This window comes from Panthera uncia, chromosome E1, assembly GCF_023721935.1.
Source record: "Panthera uncia isolate 11264 chromosome E1, Puncia_PCG_1.0, whole genome shotgun sequence".
Lineage (NCBI taxonomy): Eukaryota > Metazoa > Chordata > Mammalia > Carnivora > Felidae > Panthera > Panthera uncia.
Window position 1 is genome coordinate 15798231 of NC_064814.1, and position 24530 is coordinate 15822760.

The following is a 24530-nucleotide window of genomic DNA, read 5'->3' on the forward strand; positions in this document are numbered from 1 at the left end:
ACGGTTATGTTCAGATTCCTACTGCTTCTAACCTCTTCACTACTCCTACTACTACTTGAACTAAACCGTTGACCCCCACTAAGGTTATCGTAGTAGCCTCCTAACTGGATTCTTTGCTCCTACCTTCTTTGCCTTTTAATCTGTTTTCAACCGATGAGAGTGATTCAGTCATGTTTGCTCAAAGGTACTTAAAATGGCACATAAAGACTTGCGTGGTCTGTTTCTCACCACTTGGCCATCTCTTACTGCCACCTCCCTTCCTTACTAGGTTCCATCCACACCGGCCACCTTGCCTTCTCAAATACTACCTGGCATGTTCTCACCTCAGGGACTTTACACTTGGTGTTGCCTTTGTCTTAACATTCTTCCCCCAGATAGTAAGTCTGGCATGCTTCTTCAGTTCTTTGCTTGAATTTACCCTATTAGAGAGGCCTACCCTGATCACACTCTATTAAATAGCAACTCCTCCTTGCCCACTCCACACAATGTCTACCTCCTATGCCCTGCTTTGTTTTTCTTCTCAGTCTTATCACCAGCTGACCTGCTATAATTTACTTGTCTGACTCCTCCCCTGCCCCCACTGGCATGGAAACTCCATCAGGTCAAGGACTTTGCTTTGTTCGCTTTTCTTTTTTAATGTTTGTTTGTTCTTGAGAGACAGAGCATGAGTGGGGGAGGGGCAGAGAGAATGAGGGACAGAGGATGTGAAGCAGCCTCCACACAGAAAGCAGCAAGCGCGTGGGGCTTGAACTCGCGAACCCTGAGATCATGACCTGAGCCAAAGTTGGACACTCAACCAACTGAGCCATCCAGGCTCCCCTGCTTTGTTCCTTTTGATTTTCCAGTACCAGAACAGGATCTACTCTAACACACTCTCAGGGCAATTATGTGTTGTGTGAATTGATAAAGGCATCCTTCGTATAGAGTCTAATGGAATGTTATACAGTTGACAGAAGAAGTGAGAAAGGTATATACGCAGTTGACCCTTGAACAACATTGGGGACTGGGACACCCAACACCCTGCTGGCAGTCAAAGATCATGCAGTATAACTTTTGACCACCGCCCCCCCCCCCAACTTAACTATTAACAGCCTGTTGTTGACCAGAAATCTTACTGATAACATAAACAGCTGGTCAACACATACTTTGTATGTTATTTATATTGTATACTGTATTCTTGGAATAAAGTAAGCTAGAGAAAAAATGTTATTAAGAGCATCATATGAGGGGTGCCTCCGTGGCTCAGTTTGTTGAGCATCTGACTCTTGCTATCAGCTCAGGTCATGATCTCATGGTCATAGGACCAAGCCTCACATCCATGCTGAGCATGGAGCCTGCTTAGGATTCTCTGTCCCTGTCTCTCTCTGCCCCTCTCCTGCTCATGCTCTCTCTCTCAAAATAAATAAATAAACATTTTTTAAAAAAGAAAAGAAACTCATAAGAGAAAAAATACACTTACAGTACCTCACTGTATTTACTGAAAAAAATCTTCATATAACTGGACCTGTGCAGTTCATACCCCTGTTGTTCCAAGGTCTACTGTATATGCTGACAGAGAAAGATGTCTAGATAGGTGTTGATAAATAAAAATAGCAGGTGGCAGAATATCGTGAGTTCGATCCTTTTTATTTTTATTTATTTTTGAGAGAGAGAAAGCCTGAACGTGAGTGGTGGAGAGGGGCAGAGGGAGAGGGAGAGAGATAATCTCCCGGGGGGGGGGGGGGGGGGGCGGTGCTAGATCACATGACCCTGGGATCACCACCTGAGCCCAAGTCAAGAATTAGATGCTCAATTGGAGTGAACCATCCAGGCACCCCGAGTTTGATTCTATAAATATCTAAAATTATATTGTTAATGTAATTTTACATGTTTTAACATAGGAAATTCAATTTTTTCTTCTTTTTATTGTAGTATAATTAACATACAGGAAGTTGATTTTTTAAATTGTAAGATAATATAAAAATGTTTTTTTTTTTTAATGTTTATTTTTGAGAGAGAGAAGGAGACAGAATGTGAGCGGGGGAGGGACAGAGACAGAGGGAGATGCAGAATCTGAAGCAGGCTCCAGGCCCTGAGCTTTCAGCACAGAGCCCTATGCGGGGCTTGAACCCATGAACTGTGAGATCATGACCTGAGTTGGTCTGACGCTCAACCGACTGAGCCACGCAGGCACCCCGTAATACAATTTTCTAAATTGTAAAACTAGTATATGTACATTGCCCACAAAAAAATTAAAATGATGGAGAAGAGTCTTTCCTTTGCAACCCTCAGAAATGTAACTACTGTCCAGAGTTTGTTTTAGATTTTCTACTGATTTACTGTTTTAACTTCAAATAATGTATCTCTTTTTAAAAAAAATTTTTTTTAATGTTTATTTTTGAGAGAGGGAGAGACAGAGTGCAAGCTGGGGAGGGGCAGAGAGAGAGAGGGAGACACAGAATCTGAAGCAGGCTCCAGGCTCCTAGCTGTTCGTACAGAGCCTGACACGGGGCTCGAACTCATGAACCGTGAGATTATGACTTGAGCCGAAGTCGGACGCTAAACCGACTGAGCCACCCAGCCCCTAAATAATGTATCTCTTAATTAACTATAAACAAGATCTCCCTATCCTCCATTATTTTTTAAATTTTTTTAACGTTTATTTATTTTTGAGAGAGAGCGCACGAGCGAGTGAGGGAGGGGTAGAGAGCCAGGGAGACACAGAATCTGAAGCAGGCTCCAGGCTCTGAGCTGTCTGCATAGAACCCAACGCGGGGCTCTAACTCATGGACGGAGAGATCATGACCTGAGCCGAAGTAGGACACTTAACCAGCTGAGCCACCCAGGCTCCCCTGTCTACTCTCCATTATAAGAGATGAATTTAACATACAAACTGTCACCCAGCTGCTTTCTCATCTTTCAGTTTTTTAGTTAATGTTACGTTGTAAGTGTGTGCTATTTATTTTTTATTTTATTTTATTTTTATTATTTTATTTTAACCATAATTTAGTATTTTCTGTTTTCCAAATTCTTCTATAACTTTGAAAACACTTAAGGAACGTTTACAATATTATGACGGTTTCATTATTAGGCATTGCAAAACCAAGTCGTTGTGTTGGATTCACTGAGAAAACCATCCTAGTCATTGATGAGTTTTGATTGAATGAGACAATTCTAGTTGTCAGGGTCTTCTGGATTTTTTTTTTTTAACGTCAGGTTTATTATTTTCTTGAAGGCTGCATCTTTTAACATTACACAGGATATTCTTAAAAGCTTGGATTTTTAAAAATGTACTTTCATATTGTTTTATGCTGAAGTATTTTAAAGTACATTTCAGAAATTCTGAACGCCTATCTCTGAATGACTTAACAGGTATTTTCTAAGAAATATTGATATTTTCCTAGATAGCGTGATTAACATTATCACACTTACCTTTTATTGATGTCTATTCTTATGTAAAATAGAACTTTCCTGTCAGCATCTGGGCCTCTTTGGCTACATTGACTTACAGTTCTTCAGAAAAGCAGGTTAAATGCTTAGTTCTTACCTTTTAATTACCAATTTTAATTTTTTAAATAAAATTTTAATTTTTAAAGGAAGGAGGAATAGCTGTATGAAATGCTGACAAATAACTTTCTTTTTTTTAATGTAACTTTTTTTAATGTTTATTTTTGAGAGCGCATGTGTGTGCGTGTGTGTGTGTGTGTCTGTGTGCACACACAAAGGGGGGAGGGGCAGAGAGAGGGAGACACAGAATGTGAAGCAGGCTCCAGGCTCTGAGCTGTCAGCACAGAGCCCAATGCGGGGCTTGGACTCATGAACCACGAGACCATGACCTGAGCCAAAGTCAGACACTTAGCCAACTGAGACACCCAGGCGCCCCTAACTTTCTCTTCTTTGGTTATCCTTATGGTCTCATGGATTTTTGAGGATGTGTATCTGTAAATCTAATCATTCCTCCTGGTGCTCAGCTGCTCACAGCCTTTTTTATCCTTTCATCATTTAATGAACATTTTGGTTGTTTCCACTTTTTGGTTATTATGAATGATACTGCTGTGAACATTCATGTCCAAGTTTGTATAGGCGTATGTTGTCATTTTAGGTATGTGCTAAAGAGTGGAATCGTTGGGTCTTATGGTAACTATTTCTTCAGAATTGCCAAACTGCTTTCCAAAGCAAATGTACCATTTTACAAACCCAGCAGTAATACATGAGGGTCCTCCACACATCCTTGTCAACACTTGTCATTATCTGTTGTTTTGATTATAGCCATCCTAGTGGATGTGAAGTAATATCTCATTGTAGTTTTGATTTGCGTTTCCTGAATACTAATGATACTGAGCACTTTTAAAATTTTCTTATGGCCATTTGTATATGTTCTTTGAAGAAATGTCATATAAATCCTTTGTCCATTTGTAAATTGAGCTATTTTTGTTGTTGTTGAGTTGAAAGGGACCCATGTCAACTATATGATTTGCATGTATTTTCTCTTGTGGGTTGTTGTTTTACTTTCTTGAAAGTGTTTGAAGCACAAAAGGTTTTAATTTAGAAAAAGTCCAGTTTATTTTTTTCTTTCGTTGCTTATGCTTTTAGTGTTTTAGCTAAGAATACTTAACCTGACATAAGGTCATGAAACTCTACTTCTGTATTTTCTTCTCAGTGTCCTTTTGGCTCTTATATTTAGGTCCGTGATCCATTTTGTGTTATTCTTTGTGTGTGGTGTCAGAAAGGGGGGGGGGGCCAACTTTTTTTTTTTTCATATGGGTATCCCGTCACCCCCCCCCCCCCCCCCCCCCCCCCCCCCACACACACACCATTTGTGTGGAAAGACTATTGTTTCTCCATTGAATTGTCTTGTCTTGGCACCTTGTCAAAAGTCAGTTGACCATAAATGTAAAGCGTTTATTTCTGGACTCAAATTCTACTCCATTGATCTATATGCCTATGCTTATGTCAGTACTACAGTCTTAGTGACCATAGCTTTGTAGTAATTAAGTTTTGAAACCAGGCAGTGTGGTTCCTTCAACTTTGTTCTTTTTCAGGATTGTTTTGGCTGTGGGATCCCATGCATTTCCATAAGAATTTTAGAATCAGCTTTTCAGTTTCTGCAAACAAACCACCTGGGATTTATGGCAGTTGTGCTGAATCTTTTGATCAATTTGTGGAGTATTGCCTTTTTAAAAATACTAAGTCTTTATTCCATTAACATGAGATAACTTTCCATTTATATAGGTCTCTTTATTTTCTTTCAATGTTGGCAGTTTTAACTTAAAGTGGTTCAAGTGGACATCCTGTCTTATTCCTGATCTTACGGGGGAAAGCATGTGATCTTTGACAGTATTAGGTTAGCTATATGTTTTTCAGAGATGCCTTTTTGGGGGTTGAAAAAGTGACCTTCTGGGGCGCCTGGGTGGCTCAGTCAGTTTAGTGTTCGACCTAGGCTCAGGTCGTGATCTCGTGGTTCATGGGTTCAAGCCCTACATCAGCCTCTGCGCTGGCAGTGCAGAGCCTGCTTGGGATTCTGTCTACCTTTCTCTTTCTGCCCCTTTCCCAGTTGCTCTTTCTCTCTCAAAAGAAATAAATAAAAACTTAAAAAAAAAAAAGAAAAAGTATCCTTCTATTTCTGAGTCTGTTAAATATCTGTGTCATGAAAGTGCTGGATGCTTTATCTAGATCTATTGAGATGTATATGGTATCTTTTTGTTCTTGAAGTCTGTCTACTGTGTTTTTCTCCATTAATACTACTTGTCATATAGTAGGCTTTTTCACTCTTAAAATGTGCCTTTTTATCTCAGAGAAGTTTTTATTTTACTCTTCCTTGATTATTTCTTTCTCTTTATTTTTTTCTTCAGGAGAGCCTATTAGATCGTTTTGGAGCCTCTGTGTTGTTCACATTTCTGAACTTTTCTTTCCTTTATTTGACTTTTTTTTTTTTATCTTCTGGGAGATTTTCTTTTTCTTTTTTTTTTTTTTAATGTTTATTTTTATTTTGAGAAAGAGAAAGAGTGAGTAGGGGAAGGGCAGAGAGAGAGAGGGAGGGAGGGAGGGGGAGAGAGAGAGAATGAGAACCCCAAGCAGGCTCCACACCGTTAGGGCAGGGCTCAGTCCCACGAACTGTGAGATCTTGACCTAAGCCAAAATCAAGAATCAGGTACTCAACTGTGCCATCCAGGCACCCCCCCCCCCCCCCCCCCCGCTTTTTAAAGTAGGTTTTACACCCAACATGGAGCCCAACATAGGGTTTGAATTCACAACCCTGAGATCAAGACGTGAGTTGAGATCAAGAGTCTGACTTTTAACCAACTGAGCCACCCAGGTGCCTCACTTCTGAGAGATTTTCTTGGCATTGTCTTCCAGATGACTGATTCTATATTCAACTATGTTCATTTTGTTATTTAGCTAATCTATTCAGTTTTCAAATTTTTGATAATTTTAAGTTTATTTTCATGTTGTTTGCTTTTTCATTTTTATAGATGTATCCTTTGGGGACATAATTTATTTTTGAAGTTGTTTTTATGGAGTTATCTGTTTTCTCTTGGATCTTTGTCTTTTCACATTGGATCTTCCTTTTGTGCTGTTGGCTTTCTTGAAAATGTGTATTTAGCTTTAGTTGGATGAAGTAGTAAGGTGGTTAATATTGGTTATTGGCATGGATTTTCCTTTGCAAGTGGCATAGTTCTGCTTCCCAGATGGTGGGAGGGCTGACTGTGTGAATGTTTGGTAAGCTCTGGGCAGGAACGCCAGCCCCTCTACCAGTGTCTAAATCAGGAGGGCTTTGTTTTGATGGGTGAACTGTTTTACTCTTTGCAGTACCTTCCATTTCTTTCTCCATTATATCAGTTGTGGAGGGCAGGGGTACTGTACTTTCTTTGCTTTTTCCCTCAAGCCACAGTGTTCACACCAGGAGCCCTCCCCTGGACCCACTTAGTTTTCATTTTTAAATCTTTACTTTTTTTTTTTTTTTTTTTTTTTTTAAGCCTTATTTAAGAGATCTGTTCTTGTGCTTTGTCCTGGGGTCAGAATGGTAGTATCCAGGCCCTTCAGTATGCAAGGGGAGGGATCCAGAGGGTCCTTACTGGACCTTACCGGTTTTAAATGCATGGTAATTGTCACATGGTTTACTCCTCGTTTTTGTGAATGTAAATCTCAAGTGGAGCTTTTCAGGAGCTCCCTTGAAAAGACCCAGTCTAAGGGCACCTGGGTGGCTCAGTTGGTTAAGCTGACAGCTCAGAGCCTGGAGCCTGCTTCAGATTCCGTGTCTCCATCTCTCTCTCTGCCCCTCCCCTGCTCTCTCTTCTCTCTCTCAAAAATAAATAAACATTAAAAAAATTTTTCTTTAATTAGAAAAGACCCAGTCTGTTTCACTGGTGATGTTTTAAGCTATGAATGTATTTCACTTTCTCTACCTGAACCCAACTGTTTTTGAATGGTTCTTAAAATTTAATGTTTTAAAGCATTTCTGATCCTTGACTCTCTCTTGTTTCTTAGTGCTCTTGTGATTTCATTTTAAAAGTGTTTCTGCATATCAGTAGGACTTTGGAAGATCCATCTTGTCATCATGAATTAGAAGCCAGTATTACTTTTATAATAGGAACAAAGAATATGGACATCTGGGGAGGTGTTTTGCAAGGTTGGGGTTGGACTAAACAACTACTGTGGCCGGCTTAGAAGAGCCAGCGACTTCTGTTCTCATTTGGGAGACTAAGCTCTCTTTGCTTTCCAGTTTTGCATTTCTAGAGTTTAACCAGGACCAGGCACAGAGAAACACAGTTAATATTGAATGAATGATCAGAATGAAGGCATTTTTTTTTCTACCATGGACTCATTTATCACAATAATAGGTCCTTCTATTTCTGTAGTTCTTTTGCCTTTGGAAAGTATTGTTTCCCTTTTTATGAGGATTTGCTACTTCCTAACCTATGTCCCACTTGCTCAGCTAACTTTTTGCATTTTTACTTCTTATCATTGAACTATTTTACATATATCTTTACAGAGAGCTTTAATTTGGCACATCCCACTGAGTTACATTCTAGCACCCTGTTTGCTGAAAGAAAACTCAGAATCAGAAATGAGCACATATAAAAAGGCATTTTAGCAAAGCTTGTATACCAAAACCTGAAAGTTATAGAAGAGCCTTTTAGTCAGTCATGTGATTCTTACTGGCTCTTATTATATAGTTTGAAAGTCATATTTGTTTAGAAACACACTTCAAAAGGAGAGGATTATAAGAGAAATCTAATAACTGAAGGAGATAATGCTCATATAGTTCAGTATAATACTTGAGGTTCATATCAATGACCCTTATTAATTAGCAAGTAAAAAAAAAAAATTTGCTGCATCGTAGAGAGTAAAGAACATTTTCCGTTATTTGGACTTCCCTGAATGTGGCTCTGATCCCAGCTCTGTCATTTCGGGCTTTGCACGGTGTTCAGCCTTTTTGAGACTGGTTTCTCATTTTTGACTTCTTTGATCCCCCCATCAGTCTTCTCTCTTCCCCTTGTGTTTATGTACACATTCTCTCCTGGGAATGACCTGACCATCTCCTCCTTGACTGCTTATTTCCTTCACATCTTAACTCTGATGCTGCTTTCCTGAGGCAGTCATCCCTGACTCTAGATTAGATTATGTGCCCTGTTGGATACTCTTCTCCCCCCCCCCCCCCCCCCCGTTGAATACTCTTTACAGCACTTATCCCAGTTGGAATTTTGTGTTTACTGTGTGATTGTTTATTTAGCAGTTTCTTTCAACAAATATTTATTGAGTGCTTAATAAATCTTCACTGGGATTCTAAGCTCTGTTAAGGCAGAATAATGACTGGGTCTGTGGGTTTTATTTCTGTTTGACTTGGTCATTGTGTTCCTAACATCTAACACAGTGGTTAGACATAGGGAGTGAGTAGTTGTTGAATGAAGAAATCCACGTGCAGAATATAATACTGCCTGCCTTGTTTTACAAGGCTGTCGTGAGCCTCCAAGATAATTATGTGTATGAAGTGCTTATTAGCTTGCTTGTGGCCTGGTGAGACAGTAACTGTTACTGAGAGGGAGTCAGTCTGCTGTGGCCATTGAGAATGGTTATTGTAGATGAAAGTACTCCTTAATTCATGGTCTCTCACTTACTAGCTCTGTGACCGTGCATAGGTGCTTAGAATCTCTGATTTGCATTTCCTTTATCTATAAATGGAGGTAATAATGACTATCTTACAGGGTTTTGTAAAGATTGCATGTGACCATGACATTGAAGCAGTTAGCTGACAGTAATTCTCAGTAGGTGGTGGTTATAGTATTGTTTATATGTTAATGGATGAGAAAACTAGTTTAAGGAGTGTATAGAAAGTATCAAAATTCACATATGTGGAAACACTACATCTTCTCTGATAAGATGGTAGCAGTAGATCTCAGATAAGATTATGGGATTAGCCCATAATCCTCAGAATAGCCAATATTTTCTAATTATGTCTGTGAAGGGTTGTATTATGTTAGGTTCAATCTTGTTTTTTAAAAGGACTTTTGGGAGTATAAGGATTGTATACTCCTGAATAGATGAATTACATTAAGACCTAAACCCTATAAATTTTAAATGCCTTAGAATGCCCAGTGTGACTATGTGACTATGTATTAAAGTCACATCAGCAAGCGACATTATTGGAAATCAGCCTGGATTTTTGGACTGCTGAATGTTCATGGGTAAGGTTTATGGATTTAGGAGAGTATTCTGAATAGTAGTTCACAGTTCTTTCTGCCTAGAGTCACAAGCATCCCCTGTGTGGTGGATGCTTTGCCAGCCTTTTCCAACAGAAGCATATTGCCATGACGTACAAGTAAAAAGGATATATTATTACAGGAATAGCTTTCAATGTTCTGTGACTTGCAGATTTAAAAATTCATTTGGGCACATTTGAGTACTTCACACTATTTACAGGGACATGATCCAAGCCACCATGTTATAGCCCTTGCTTCTCATTTTTATTTATTTGTTTGTTTGTTTGTTTGTTTATTTATTTAAGTTTATTTATTTTGAGAGAGAGAGCAGGGGAGGGGTAGAGAGAGAGGGAGAGAGAGAAAATCCCAAGCAGGCTCCACACTGTCAGTGCAGAGGCTGACACAGGGCTCGAACTCATGAACCATGAGATCATGACCTGAGCCGAAACCAAGAGTTGGACGCTTCATCAACTGAGCCACCCAAGTGCTCGCCCCCCCGCCCTTGCTTCTCATTTAAATTGTTTTACTTTCATCTTGGGCTACATGACCCTGACTTCTGACTTTCATCAGAAGGAGTGTGTTTTATATAATTGTTTGCATGCCTACAAACGTTTGTGGGGAGGGTGCGGGGGGACCTGGCTGGCTGAGTCAGTGGAGCATGCAACTCTTGATCTCGGGTTGTGAATTCAAGTCCCACTTTGGGAGTTGAGATTACTAAAAAAACAAAAACAAAACTAAAAATGTGTGTGGAGAAAGATGCAAAACTTTCTAGTGATTAGTTGATATACCTTTTTTACAGGCTCAGCAAAACAGTCCCTCTTCTACGGGATCTGGCAACACAGAGCATTCCAGCAGCTCCCAGAAACAGATCTCCATCCAGCACAGACAGACCCAGGTAGGTTGGTGATCAATATGCAGAGGAAAAGATGTGCTTAGGAATAAATGCTAACCACATATGATATCTTGGAGTCCTCTCTGTCTTCCCTTTATTTCTCCAACATTACCTCGTTATTTGTGTGTATTATACTCAGAACTTGCATTTTGAGTATTTAAAGTCTTTTGGAAGGTGCTTTAACTTTTTGAGGTGTCTCTTTACCATTCTCGTGTGTTGCAGTAGAAATGCCTACACCGTAGCATGGTGTTGGGGAAAGAGCACTCGTTTTGGAGAGCTAGGCTGGGGTTCAGATCCTCACTCTGCAACTTGCACTGTTATTTTTTTGGGCCTCAGTTTTTTTTTTAATAGAAATCATCTGTAAAATACGGTTGATTCTAGTTATCTCAGTGTATACAAAATGCGTATTAGGACAGTGCTTACAGTACACCTCAGTGATTTTTCATTCCCTACTCTATGAAAGTAGTTGATTTATTCCTTATTCTTGTTTATTTGGCAAGAATAAAGCTAAAATTCTTAAACATGTGGCACACCAACACAATTTCCTCCTTAAAGAGTTTTTAAGAAACTTTTAAATTCAGGGAATGTTGGGAATAATCAAAGTTAGTATGTGAAAAGGATAGCGGATGCATCCTCCACTCTGTAGTTTTGATATAGCCAAATCGTATACTGCATTTTCTTTGAAGCGTCTTGGCATTGTGTTGCCTTTAAGACAAGATGCTTGGCAATCTAGGAGAATTTCTTAAATCTCAAGAGCTTTCGGAATAGATTTTTATTTTATCTGAATTACCAGCTTTTGGCCAGTTGGACAGACTTTAGATTCAGGTAACTTCATTCTCTCCCCTTCTGATGTTCTGTATTTCCACTAGGTGGCATGTGTGTTCTTTAGACATTTGGGCCCTGTCTCCTCTGAAGTCCTTTTCTATTCAAAGTTAGTTTCATTTCTAGAGTAGTATGTTTCTGCATTATTCAATGCACAATAGTTTGAGGATTCATATATTTGATACCAGAGGTAACATGTATTTGAAGTGCACGTGTAATAAAATACAAGGCCTAAAGAATGGGCTAAGGAAAGCATATTTAATTTCTTTAGCTATGTGATTCCAGACTCTTTGTGTTAGCAGGTGTTTTGGTTTTTTGTTTCCCCCCAGAAAGGTAATGAGAAAAGTATGATAACATGTAATATTTTGAGACTAATCCTAAATTTGTTTTCTCTTTGTATAGTCTGACCTCACCATAGAAAAAATATCTGCACTAGAAAACAGTAAGAATTCTGACTTAGAAAAGAAGGAGGGAAGAATAGATGATTTGTTAAGAGTAAGTATTAAAATATGGTAAGAGATTTTATAGGAAGCACTGATTGATGTTATATATATTTGGATTATGTACATATCGTAGAGATCATTATTTCTAAATAACAAAGTTAAATACTAAACATTTGGATATTTTCCTTTAATCTGAGGTAATCTGAGTAGGAACTAGGATCAAACCTATATTCTAAGCACTGTCTTTAAATTGGATATCTTATGCTGTAGAATTTTAATATTTAAATTTTTTTTAAATGTATGTTTATTTTTGAGACAGAGAGAGACAGAGCATGAACGAGGGAGGGTCAGAGAGAGAGGGAGACACAGAATCTGAAGCAGGCTCCAGGCTCTGAGCTGTCAGCACAGAGCCCGACGTGGGGCTCGAACTCATGGACTGTGAGATCATGACCTGAGCCGAAGTTGGCCACTTAACCGACTGAGCCACCCAGGCGCCCTGAATTTTAATATTTAAATATATACTAGAGAGATAGGTGGAGTATTCTGTTTCATCTAGAACTGTGGGAAATGATATAAAATACTGTTTTCCTATTCCAGAGAAGTTTTTAAAGTATTCTTGAACTTTTTAAAATATTTTATTATTTTAGAGAGAGAGAGAGTAGGGGAAGGAGCAGAGTGAGAGAGAGAGGGAGAGGTAGAGTGAGAGAGAGAATCTTAGGCTCCACGCTCAGTGAGGACCCTGATGCAGGGCTCGACCCCACAGCCCTGGGACCAGGACCTGAGCCGAAATCAAGAGTCAGACAGTCAGCCAACTGAGCCACCCAGGCACCCCAATATTCTTCAATTTTTAAAACTATCTCACAAGTACTTTTCAGCCCTGGTTTTACATTTTGTATCTTTTATAAGTATTTGTCTAAAGTTTTTTTGTGCTTATAAGACAAACTTCAGAAATAATCTGGAATTGAAAAGATACTTCTAGAAAATATACCATGATATATATATATATTTTAATGTTTTTCTGTTTTTGAGAGGGAGAGCACAAGCAGGGGAGGAGCAGAGAGGGTGGGGGTGGTCAGAGGATCTGAAGCAGACTCTGGGCTGACAGCAGGGGGTTTGAATTTATAAACCATGAGATCATGACCTGAGCCGAGTCGGCCGCTTAACTGACTGAGCCATCCAGGTGCCCCTATCCCATGATGTCTTTAAGGATAGATTTTTTAATATGCAATTTATCATATTGGCTGACACATTCTTAAAAAAACTTTTTGTTTTAAATAAAAGCAATATATGCTTTTTACAATAAATTTAGAGAATACTGAAAGATAGGATACCCATAATTCCATTAACTAGGTAAAACATTTGGCACATTTCCTTCAGTAATTTTTTTGAGCCATTTGTAGTGTATGTGTGTGTATATATATGTATATACATATATAAATAACTATTACTGATATATAAATAAAATTGACTAACATTTTTATCTTCTCCAGTGATTTAGAAGGTATAGGTTTGATTCTTATTTGTACTAATGCAGTAGTTTTCCACCTGGCTCTATGGGTCCTTGAAGGTTCTGTGGAGGAACCTCCAGGGCTCCCATGACACAGCTGGGTGTGGATCTTGCAGTCTTTTTTACTGGGTAAGACTGTCTGAAGGAAGGGTTTTGTTTATTAACAATAATAATAATGTTTAATAATAAAAAAATAAGAGCCACTGTATTTGTAATTTTCTCCCTCCAAAAATGTTTACCTATATTTCTGTAATTATCAAAATATAGTATTAGTTTATTTGACTCCCTCCTGTATAAAACCTGGAATTTAGCACATATCTAAACCATAAACCTGGTCGTAATGAGTAAAATCTGATGTTTTTAGGCTATTCTTATTAAATTATTACTTTTAATATCATATATAAGAATAATTCTTATATGAAAAGCAGTTTTATGACCTAATTTACAATAATTAGTTACACGTGTTTGTTAAACTCATTGGTAGTATATTTTTTAATTTTTGTTTTATTTTTTAAACAATTTTTTATTTTTTTATTGTTTTTTAATTTTTAGAGAGAAAGTACATGTGATTTGGGGAGGGGCAGAGGGCAAGGGAGAGAGAGAATCTTTTTTTTTTTACATGTTTATTGATTTGAGAGATAGAGAGAGAGCAGGAGAGGGGCAGAGAGAGACAGAGACACGGAATCTGAAGTGAAGCGGGCCCCAACCTATCAGCGGAGAGCCCAACGTGGGGTTAGAACTCATGAACTGCAAGATCATGACCTGAGCTGAAGTCGGACATTTAACTGACTGAGCCACCCAGGCGCCCCTTGGGAGAGAGAGAATCTTAAGCAGGCTCCATGCCCAGTGCAGAGCCCAACACCGGATTTGATCTCATGACTGTGAGATCGCGACTTGAGCTGAAATCAAGAACTTAACCACCTGAATCTCCCAGGCGCCCCAACTGAAATACATTTTAAGTAATTACTTTTCAAGAAGGATGTATTAGTGTTAAGTTTTTTTGTTTCCTTGTAGATCTGAGAACTCTTTCTCTTGCCTCTCCATATAAAAGGTATTTTTGTGTTACAACCTATTAGCCTTCACCTCTTACCTTCTTGTAGCACGCATACACGTGTGAACCTTTGCAATTTTTTGTAGCATTCAATTTTTCTGAGAAGACCATGACCAAAGGAACAAACACTGCACTGTAATCTGTTTTTTGTGATGAGTATAGGTACTCTCCCCCCTTATTCTTAGATTTCAAAAAATTTTGCCAGGGTACTTCTGTATACATGGGTCTCTAAATTCTTATTCTGGAAATGTGTGGTTATGCTTAATTTTTGCCTCTTTCTGTCTTGTGTTGGCCTCTTCCTTGGTTTCTAGGCTGGATCCCTGATTTCTTCCCTTTATTTCTATCACTTGGAGTCTTATTTAATATGATCAACCTTCTTTTCTGAATCTTACTAAAATGTTAATTTGTGTTCCATATATTTTCTGCTGTTTACTGTATCTTATGTAATTTTGATTCTGTTATCTACATTTGAACTTACTTTTTTCCCTTATCTAACTCACTTTCTTATTCCATCCTGTACATTCTTGTTGGTTTTTTGCTCTGATTTCATAGACATCATGTCTTTTTGTGTTTTATGGACTATGACAAGCAGTATTCTAAAATGTTCTTTTCATTCTTTAGGGATATCATTTTCATCATTCTCAAGCTGATGTTCTTTTTCCTTATTCAGAAGTAGTTTTCCTTAGGTCTGATTTTTGGTTGTTTCCTTTTCTCCATCTTTTGATTTGGAGAGGCATATTTAGAGTCAGTACCTATCTTCCATCTTTTATTGTTAGCATATGTGCTTGCTTGGGGTTGCTCTTAACTCCTCTTTTTGTTCATGTGGGTGCTGGTTGTATTGCCAGGGTTTTAATTAGCTAGATTGTGGGTTTAAAAAGCTCCTGGCCCAGTTCTAGTACCGGTAGGCTTTTGTCCTGAGAATCTCTGCTGGATTGAAAAAGGAGCATGGGTTCATCTTTCTTCATCACCCAACTCTTTCAGAAAAGATTGAGGAGTATATGAAAAACTTGAATCCTGACTTAGCACTGTTTTTGAGTTAAAAAAAAAAAAATGCTTTTGTTTTCTAGAAAGTAGTATGCTCCCTTTACTCACCATTGCCCACCTTCTACTACCTTGTTTTCTAAAGGTTGTAGTCTTTTCTTTGGCTGTAGAACAATACCAAAGGAATGGATACATCAAAAAGGAAGACACTGATGGCAGCTGCCATTTTTCTCAAATTGATTAAATTTTGTGTTTGGATTGGGCAGGATGGGCAATGAGCACTCCTCATGTCTCCTTTTAGGCAGGCATGGGTGGTTCATTGGGTTTTTCCATTTTAGTGATATGTTGGATAAGGCGACATCAGGAACTGATAGGCAGGTGCTGTTGTAAACCTGAACACAAATTGTTAATGCTAGAAAACCACAAAAATTTAGAGTTCTTAAAATTATTTACTTAGTTATTTATTTTTAAAGAAAGCTCTCCACCCAGTGTGGGACTTGAACTCTTGGCCCTGAGATCAAGAGTTGTCACATGTTCTAGTGACTGAGCCAGTGAGGCGCCTGTCGAGTTCTTAAGATTTTAAATAAGCTGCCAGAGATTGATTGGTTCCATACATTTGATTATAGATTTTAAGGGAGTGTTTACCTTCCAAAAAAAGATTGAATTTCATATAAACATTACATAGTCTTTGTCTTAAAGATTCCTTTTTTTTTTTTTTTTTCCCTCCAAGAGTTTATTTTTAAGTAATCTCTACACCCAACGTGGGGCTTTAGTTCACAACCCTGAGATCAGGAGTCGCAGTCTCTACTGACTGAACCAGCCAGGCGCACCATGGATTCTTTATTATGAATTAGTTACATTTCCCCAAATGTACTTGCACTTTGCCTTTGATAGAGTGGTACATAGAACTCTGTACAAAAAACAGGTAGAAATTAAACTTATGAGAAGAGTAGAAATTTGGAGATGGAAGCTGTTGTACACTGGTCACTTTAAATATGAAGCTGAAAAGTCTCTAAAATTGCGTGTGCTGTAACATCTTCCATTTGTGCTTTTTACTGTTTCAGAAACACTTATATCATTTGATTGGGAAATACCAGATTTTTTTTCACAACTCAAGCACATTATTATAAAGTAGCGTTTATTTGTTGAAAGAGTAGAGATCTTTTGTTAATACAAGAATAAATTTAAGAATCGCAGGGCAAAATTGACCTTGGGTTAGTGGTTCTTCCCTTCTCTGTTATTGTAGGAGGTTTGAATTTTCAAAGTATTTAGCCCATCCTTCTGACCACAGCTAAATTAACTATGTATTTACATTCTGGCATTCTTGAGAACCGGGACCTTATATTCATCCCGTTTGTTAGTTCTGTCTTATGCGGGCATGGGTGTGCCTGGCTTCTCTGGAAAGAAACACTTATGTAAATTCATGTCTCTTTTTCTTTGGAAACAAGAATAGAAAAACAAAGAACAATCGATCCTGAGAACGTTATGTGGTTTAAAAAAAAATTCTGCAGTTTTTTTTGTGTTTAATTACCCTTTGAAAGTATTCTGTGAGTGCTGTAAAGTGCTTCATCAACTTTTGTATGTATTTTAAACATCTCCCTAATTGTAGGTTTTTTATTTTGTGACAGTTTAGGTATATGTGATGTACTAGATTTACCTATAACTGCTTTTTGAGAGGAGTGAAATACGATCAGTAGAAAAACATGCCCACTTGTAACAGAATTCATCTTTACTAAAAAGATAAGTTTATTAAGAGAAAAAAAGGAAGGAAATATTATAAAAAATTTTAAACATAATTAATCTTAGCTCTTTGGACTTTAATTTTGCTTTTAATTAACAATAGAAATACTGTTTGGACTCCCTAGAAACTGCTTTTGTATTCATCTATCTTCCTTGGAGCTAATATAAAAAATATTTTCCATTGAAGGCCAACTGTGATTTGAGGCGGCAGATTGACGAACAGCAAAAGATGCTAGAGAAGTATAAAGAACGATTAAATCGGTGTGTGACAATGAGCAAGAAACTCCTTATAGAAAAGGTGAGTGATAACGGTGGCCTGACCCCTGCTCCCAAGATCCTCAGGGTATTATTTTGTGCCTCCTTATTCCTTACCTGAGATGGAAGTATTTTAAAGTTGGGCTTTTTAGGGAAAGACTTTTTTTTTTAATGTCTGTTTGTTCGTTTGTTTATTTTTGGAGAGAGAGCATGAGCAGGGGAGGGGCGGAGAGAGAGAATCCCAGGCTGTCAGCGCGGAGCCAGATGCAGGGCTTAAACCCACAAGTCGTGAGGTGATGACCTGAGTTGAGACCGGGAGTCGGATGCTTAACTGACTGAGCCACCCAGGCACCCCTTTAGGAAAAGACTCCTTATAATTTGACAGTTAGAATTCTTTCTTCCATGGACACAGCACCAGACATCCAGAGTGATAATATGGGACATCGTTTCTGGTTGTGCTTTGCTCTGAGTGTGATGTTGATCAGACAGGGACAGCTTGTCCTGGTTTGTTTGCGGTGTGGCGCTCCTTGGTTCTTAACACTCATCCTGACCTTTGAAGTACATACCCTAGAACTCTTACAAACATGTAGCAGTACTTACATTTCCATTTTAGAGATGGTATTTGAAGTAACTTATGTATATAAAAATGTGATAATTAAGTGCTTTGTGCTTTAAAAAATTAAGTCAACCTATACTTATGTATGGCCGATGTTTCCTTTATTATAGTAACTGATTAGTTGTGACTTGACGTTAATAGTTGTTAGTAACTGTTTCTTGAAAGTTTTTTAATATGTCCCCAACACACACTTATCTTATATTGAAAGATAGCAGTACTTGCTAATGAAATTATTATAAGCTAGAAGTTTGAGAGACTGGTGGTTACTTTTGCTGAAATCTTTGGAATGCTGTTAAAAAGACAGGGAACGCTGATGGTAGGTCATTTTATTAATGTCAGAGATAGGAGAACTTTGTTTCAGCTTTTAATTCATTGATTTTATAGAAAAGAAACTGCTTTTTTCCATTTTTATTTTTGAAATAAGACGGTATATGTTAATGCAGAGAATTTAAAGTTTTAAGGTACTTCCCAGAGTCCATGTAGAATCAGCCAGTTGTACTAAATGTTGATCAGTACAGTACAGAAAGTAAACATCATGCTATATCTGAATTCTCATAGGAGAATAAAATTATTTTCTATTTGTCCTTTCTCCTAAGTCAAAACAAGAGAAGATGGCATGTAGAGATAAAAGCATGCAAGACCGCTTGAGATTGGGCCATTTTACCACTGTTCGACACGGGGCCTCTTTTACTGAGCAATGGACAGATGGTTATGCTTTCCAGAACCTTATCAAGTAAGTGAAGTGCGATGATCACATTGAAATTGAAAAGTTGCTTTAAGTTTGCTGTAATTGTAGTCATTAAAAATCCTAGTAGTAGAAGTCCTCTTTTCATTCAGCTTTAGTCCCCACATGTGTAATGAAAGGTAGGGAATGAGGTGAAGTCCTGGGAAAAATGACACAAGTTATTAGAGAAAAAAATAAAGGAGTTCTACATTAAAGCTTAACAAAGAATAAGAATTGCTGAAGCTAAGGAAGAAAAATCCTAGGACTTGTTATCTTTTAAATTATGTAATGGATTTTCACGACGAGTCCATGAACGTATTTGTTCTGGCTCCATAGAAAAATGACATAGGTAAGGACCTGAGGAAGAACATCCTGAGTTAGGTATAAAACAATAAAAACCCTAGGCAAACCTTTAGGATCTGTCCCTGAGGCCCTTTAAGGAGACCGTGTCTAGACCTTAGAGAGAGCGGCTACCTCAAAGGCAGGGGCTGAACCAGTGGTCAGGCTGGTGGCCAACCCCAGTGTCTGTCAGTGACTTGGAATCCTAAGCACTCAACATTCAAGTATTTACTCCAAGGAGGGAATTACCATTTAAAATCCTAAAATTCCAACTGTGTAAATAGCTAATATTGGCTCTGGACTTAAGCAGATCTTTAGATTGTCGTGTATTTGGGTATATCTTACTTATTTTTATTAGATTATTTCCATCTGAGACTGGGGAGAACGGCATTGTGTTTTTAATCATGGGCTCTCAAACTTGAGATCTGTAGCTCACTATGAATTAGAGGATTCTATAGACTGCTTTTCCTACCTTTTTTCCTAGCTGAAATAACTTCCTGCGCAGTAATTGGAGAGTGTGGGACTCCTTTAATAGTAAGGAAACATAAGAAACAACAAATATATGCCTGAAATAAAGTATAATACTAACCTGGATTGCACATTAGTAGTCACTGCTTTATATGTGATACATTACCCTCCCCTTGGCTTAGATATGTTTTTGCCTCACACATGTACCTCGAGTATGTGTAATTTGGTGTGATAAGAGGCTAGCTGTTGAGTCAAAGATACAATACCCATGAAGGAAAACAAAGCCTTTTGAGTTAAGTCAGGTGCCAGAGGCTCAGAATGACATCCACTCCGAGCACTAAGCATGGGTGACTGGTGATAGCAGGAACGCACCAGGGCACTATAAGTGGCTACGACATGGAGTCATGGTACCCACCCATTCCTTAGCACCCTGACCAGGACGTGCACATTGTCCTGCAAGTGACACCCCATCCAGTTTCATTAGAGTGCGATCTGAAGATACAACTTACATCCCCAGTACTGGCCATAGCCACCTCATGCTCAGACTGAGTCCCAGATGTGATAGTGACCCTACAAGTCTTTGACAATGGTTACTTCTTAGATGGCTGTCTTTAAAATATCTGAAGACTTTGACTGAAGATAGTGTGTTTGTATAGAGATGTAAAATGTAATTACTTTTAAGAAAAATGTTCATAGTTTTTGCTGACAGCGATATTTTATCTTTTTACTCTGTAAGCAGCCCCCGAGTCCCAGAAGGTTCTGGAAATCTTACACAGAGTACAAAATGATGACTTAGCTGTAGAGCCATCAGAGAAATTGGGACTATCTAAATGAGATCCCTAACTAGGATTGTTCCTCCTAGGTGGATAGCATTTTTTCATGCTTTTATGTCATATAAAATATCTCCATCTCTTTTGGGAAGCTGTCTGGCCAGTGTCTACTAATTACAGGTATTTTATTTTCTAAAGTTTTGCTTTAATAAATTAATTCCCTTTCAGTTTTAATGCAGCAGTTGAAATTCTTCAGTTGTAAAGGCTATGTTTGATATCCTTATAAATGATTATTTTCTGTATATGAGAAACTCCATGACAACATAATTTGTGGGTGACGTGGCTGAACACCAGGTAGCAGTGCTAGGTTTTACGAGAAGAGACCATCCTCAAAACATTTAAAAATTTAATCAGATAATCAAGTACAGTCTCAACAGGACCTCCAGTGCAATTCTTTTGTTTTCACTGTGTTCTTCTGCTCTTTTCAAGTGATCTTTATTCCCTAACACCGAAGATTTACCAGCTAATAAGAAAATCATATCAAATTTATATTATCTTTTGTCCAGGTTAGCAATTTTTCCTTTCCAAAGTATGTTTGAACCTGTTGAAGAAGTAGTTTATTTTATAGTTTTGAGAAACTAGTTCTGTTACATACTATTGTTATTCAATATACTCTTTCTTATTTGAATAAATCTTAAAATCTCAGTCAATGGCAAGGCAATAAAAAATTTGTTTTTGATGGGGGGGCATGGTTTTAATGTTTTTTATTGAAGTGATCTAAATTTCACCGTTAAATATTGAGCCTAAGTATATGCTTGTCCTTAGGTCAAGATTTCTGAAATGCAGAGCTCGAACAGATCACTTGAAGGATATAGAATATATTAGATAATTAGAGAATCTCGGGGGAGTGGTAAATTCTCTCAAACATTTATGCATTTAGTGACACAGATAAACTGTAGGAAGAGCATGATGTGTAAAAGTTTGGATTGGAATTGGAGGAAAACCCATTTAGGACAGAAGGGAGGTCCTTGTTGCTGAGAAGAATCTCCCCTTGACTTCAGACAAACTAAGACTCTTGTCAGTTTACAAAAACCACTGAACTTCACAAAATCCCCATTAGGCAGGAGAAACAGTATCAACAGGATAGATGAAGGATTTGGGTTGTGGGAGTTGGCAGGTCTGCAGAGAGAGCAAGGGTGGCTGGGCTGGAGGTCAGAAACACAGCTGGAGGCTGCTACTCAAGTCCAGCAGCTATAGATTAGAAGAGCAGGCTGGAAAGTCTGGATGCAGCGTGGTTGGTGCATTTCTCAAAAGGCTTTGCTTTCCAGTTAAGTTCCTAGGATGTTTTCCTCAAAGAGGGAAAAAATTCTTTTACTAAGATTTTGTTTAGGGGCGCCTGGGTGGCTCAGTCAGTGAAGCATCCGACTCTTGATTTTGTCTAAGGTCACGATCCCATGATTTGTGAGATAGAACCCTGTATGGGACTCCAGGCCGTTAGCGCAGAGCCTGCTTGGGATTCTCATTCTCCTTTCTCTCTCTCTCCCCCACCCCATCTCTCTCAAAATAAATAAATAAACCTTAAAAAAAAAAAAAAGATTTTGTTTAGGGACACCTGGCTGGCTCAGTCCATAGAGCATGTGACTCTTGATTTCCTGGTCATGAGCCCCACATTAGGTGTAGAGATTAGATAGATAGATAGATAGATAGATAAAGTTTTTTTATATTGAAATGAAACAACATTGAAGTAATGGGATTTGATTTATAAACAAAATTGTGGTCATTTAAGAAGTGGATTATCAGCATGAGTAAATTAAACATTATAGCATCATAATGATACTCCAGGTATTTATTCTGGTGTATAAGGAATTATAGAATCCCATTTTTATTTTATTTTATTCTTTAAAAAATTTTTTAAGTTTATTAATTTTGAGATAGAGCGAGTGGGTGGGGGAGGGGCAGAGAGGGAGAATCTCAAACAGGCTCTTTGCCACCAGTGGAGAGCCTCATGGTGGGGGGTTCGAACCCACGAAACGGTGAGATTGTGAGATCGTGACTTGAGCTGAGATCAGAAGTCAGATTCTCAACCAACTGAGCCACCCAAGTGCCCCTAGAATCCCATTTTCAAGTGATCTTGTGAACCATCTGATTCTTGGTTACATGATCCATAATGAAAAACTCTCTTGATTCTGTAAGTGTCAAGATCTCCCTTGGGTATCCATACTGTTTGACAGTAGATACAGAACATGCAGTTGTGGGAATCTTTAAAAATTCTTACCTGGGCTATTCAGGAGCTACCTGTAGATCATTGCTAAATTATTTTTGGTTAAAGTGATATCTGAAAATACGTGCGTTTGTTTTTTAATACCTCCTACTAGTATGTATGTATGGTGGGTTGGAGTCAGGAATACAGTGTTACTGTTGAGAGCGCCTATCATTCATTTCCTAGGGCTGTTGTAACAAAAATACCATAAACCGGGTGTGTTAAACAACATAAATTTACTCTCTCATAGTTCAGGAGACCAGAAATCCAAAACCAAGATGTTGACAGACCATGCTTCCTCTGAAGCCCCTAGGGGAGGATCGTTCTTTGATGTTCTGTGGCTTGTGGCAGCATAGCTTCAGTCTCTGCCTCCATCTTCACACAGTGTTTCCCCCCCCCCCCCCCCCCCCCCCCCCCCCGTGTGTCTCTGCGTCTTCTCTCCCTTTATAAGGACATCAGTCATATTGAATTAAGGGCCCACCCTACTCCAGTATGACCTCATTTTAAGTAAGGACATTTGATGACCCTATCTCCTAAGGTTATAATCTGAAGTTCTGGGAGTTAGAACTTTTAACATACCTTTTTAGGTGACCTACCTCAGCCTGTAGCCTGTAACCATACCTAAGGCAAATTGTCTTGTTTTCTTGTAGAGGCAGTGGCTTTTTAAATAGGATTATTTAGATTTGAGTGAGATGGATTTATCAAATCATCAATACTTGTGTAAAAGATAGTAGTAGTGGTGGTGGTAGTACTCTTTCATGGGTTGTAAATGGCAAGCATTCTCTAAACCTGATGCAATGCAAGAAATAGTTAAGGATCAGTTCTAAAAGGCAGTGTCAGATGTGTTGGAGATACAAGGCTTGATAAGACACGGTCCTTTTCTAAGAGAAGTTTCCAAGTTTACTGATATAACTCCAGATTCTACTCCCAAAATAAACCTAAATTAAGTATCACTGATGGTCTACCTTTAGATGACTTTTATTTGTCAGTATAAATAGCTAAATCATTTCAAGAATATCAAGAATTAACGTAGGAATTGTTATATATAATCGTGAACTCTGGCGCATCCATTTTTGTGTTCAAGCAAGCGCTCTTGTTCTTAGTATATACGGTTTAATATTTCCCCAGAGGTGTTTTGGCATCATCGCACTCTGTGTTTATGCTTTAATATGTATGATGACTGTGGGACCCCTTTCTTTATGAATCTCTGGAGATCAAGTTTTTGGATTCTTACTGGAAACTATAGAAAATTAGTTGTATGTTTGATAAGGGTGATTGCTAAAAATCTGTCTCCCAAAGCAGCCAGTCTTCAAAGATAAAATGTTGTGGTACTTCACTAGCCCCACTATAGTTTATAGTTTAAACTAAATATTTATGGTTATCTCCAGAGAGTTTATTGTGCCTTGCATTCATGGTCCATGAAAGGATAAAAAGGAGCTAAAGATACTTTACCATTTTTTTTTTAAATTGGGAAACTCCTCTTTTTTTTTTTTTTTTTTCAATATATGAAGTTTATTGTCAAATTGGTTTCCATACAACACCCAGTGCTCATCCCAAAAGGTGCCCTCCTCAATACCCATCACCCACCCTCCCCTCCCCTCCCGGGAAACTCCTCTTGAGAGACAGTTCAGAGACCATGCTATCTCATTGAGTCAAAAGGAGGATTTTGATTTTACCTAAGGATTCTATGTCTCAATCCAGAATTCTTTCAAGCCATGAAGGATTCATATTACATATTCTTTGGTGGGGAGGCATATCTCTAATGATAGTTGAAAGGGTTTTTCAGACAAGAAAACTCTTGAGTTTTGATTTCCATTCTGTTACATTGACATCCAATCAATGACCCAGCTCATCCTAAAGCCAAGGGAATTGTATTATGAGATGAATGGTTATTTATTTAGAGTGTTTGGACTAGGTTAATCTTGCTTACATTATTGTCCTTATAGATAACGGCAGCATAAATTGTATAATGGGCATCTGCC

The 24530-nt window shown here is 38.3% G+C and overlaps 2 protein-coding genes across 9 annotated transcripts in view; one reads left to right on the forward strand and one right to left on the reverse strand.

Moving 5' to 3' along the window:
- The window catches only part of CDC27 (cell division cycle 27), an 803505-nt gene that overhangs the window by 754076 nt on the left and 24899 nt on the right, over positions 1 to 24530 (reverse strand). The window lies entirely within an intron of this gene.
- TLK2 (tousled like kinase 2) overlaps positions 1 to 24530 on the forward strand; it is a 113321-nt gene that overhangs the window by 52999 nt on the left and 35792 nt on the right. For all 8 annotated transcript variants that reach the window (XM_049637592.1, XM_049637594.1, XM_049637595.1 and 5 more), the window contains 4 exons: positions 10480 to 10575; positions 11797 to 11889; positions 17304 to 17414; positions 18584 to 18720. In XM_049637592.1, the coding sequence (XP_049493549.1) occupies positions 10480 to 10575; positions 11797 to 11889; positions 17304 to 17414; positions 18584 to 18720 (437 nt within the window). The remainder of the gene's footprint in view (positions 1 to 10479; positions 10576 to 11796; positions 11890 to 17303; positions 17415 to 18583; positions 18721 to 24530) is intronic.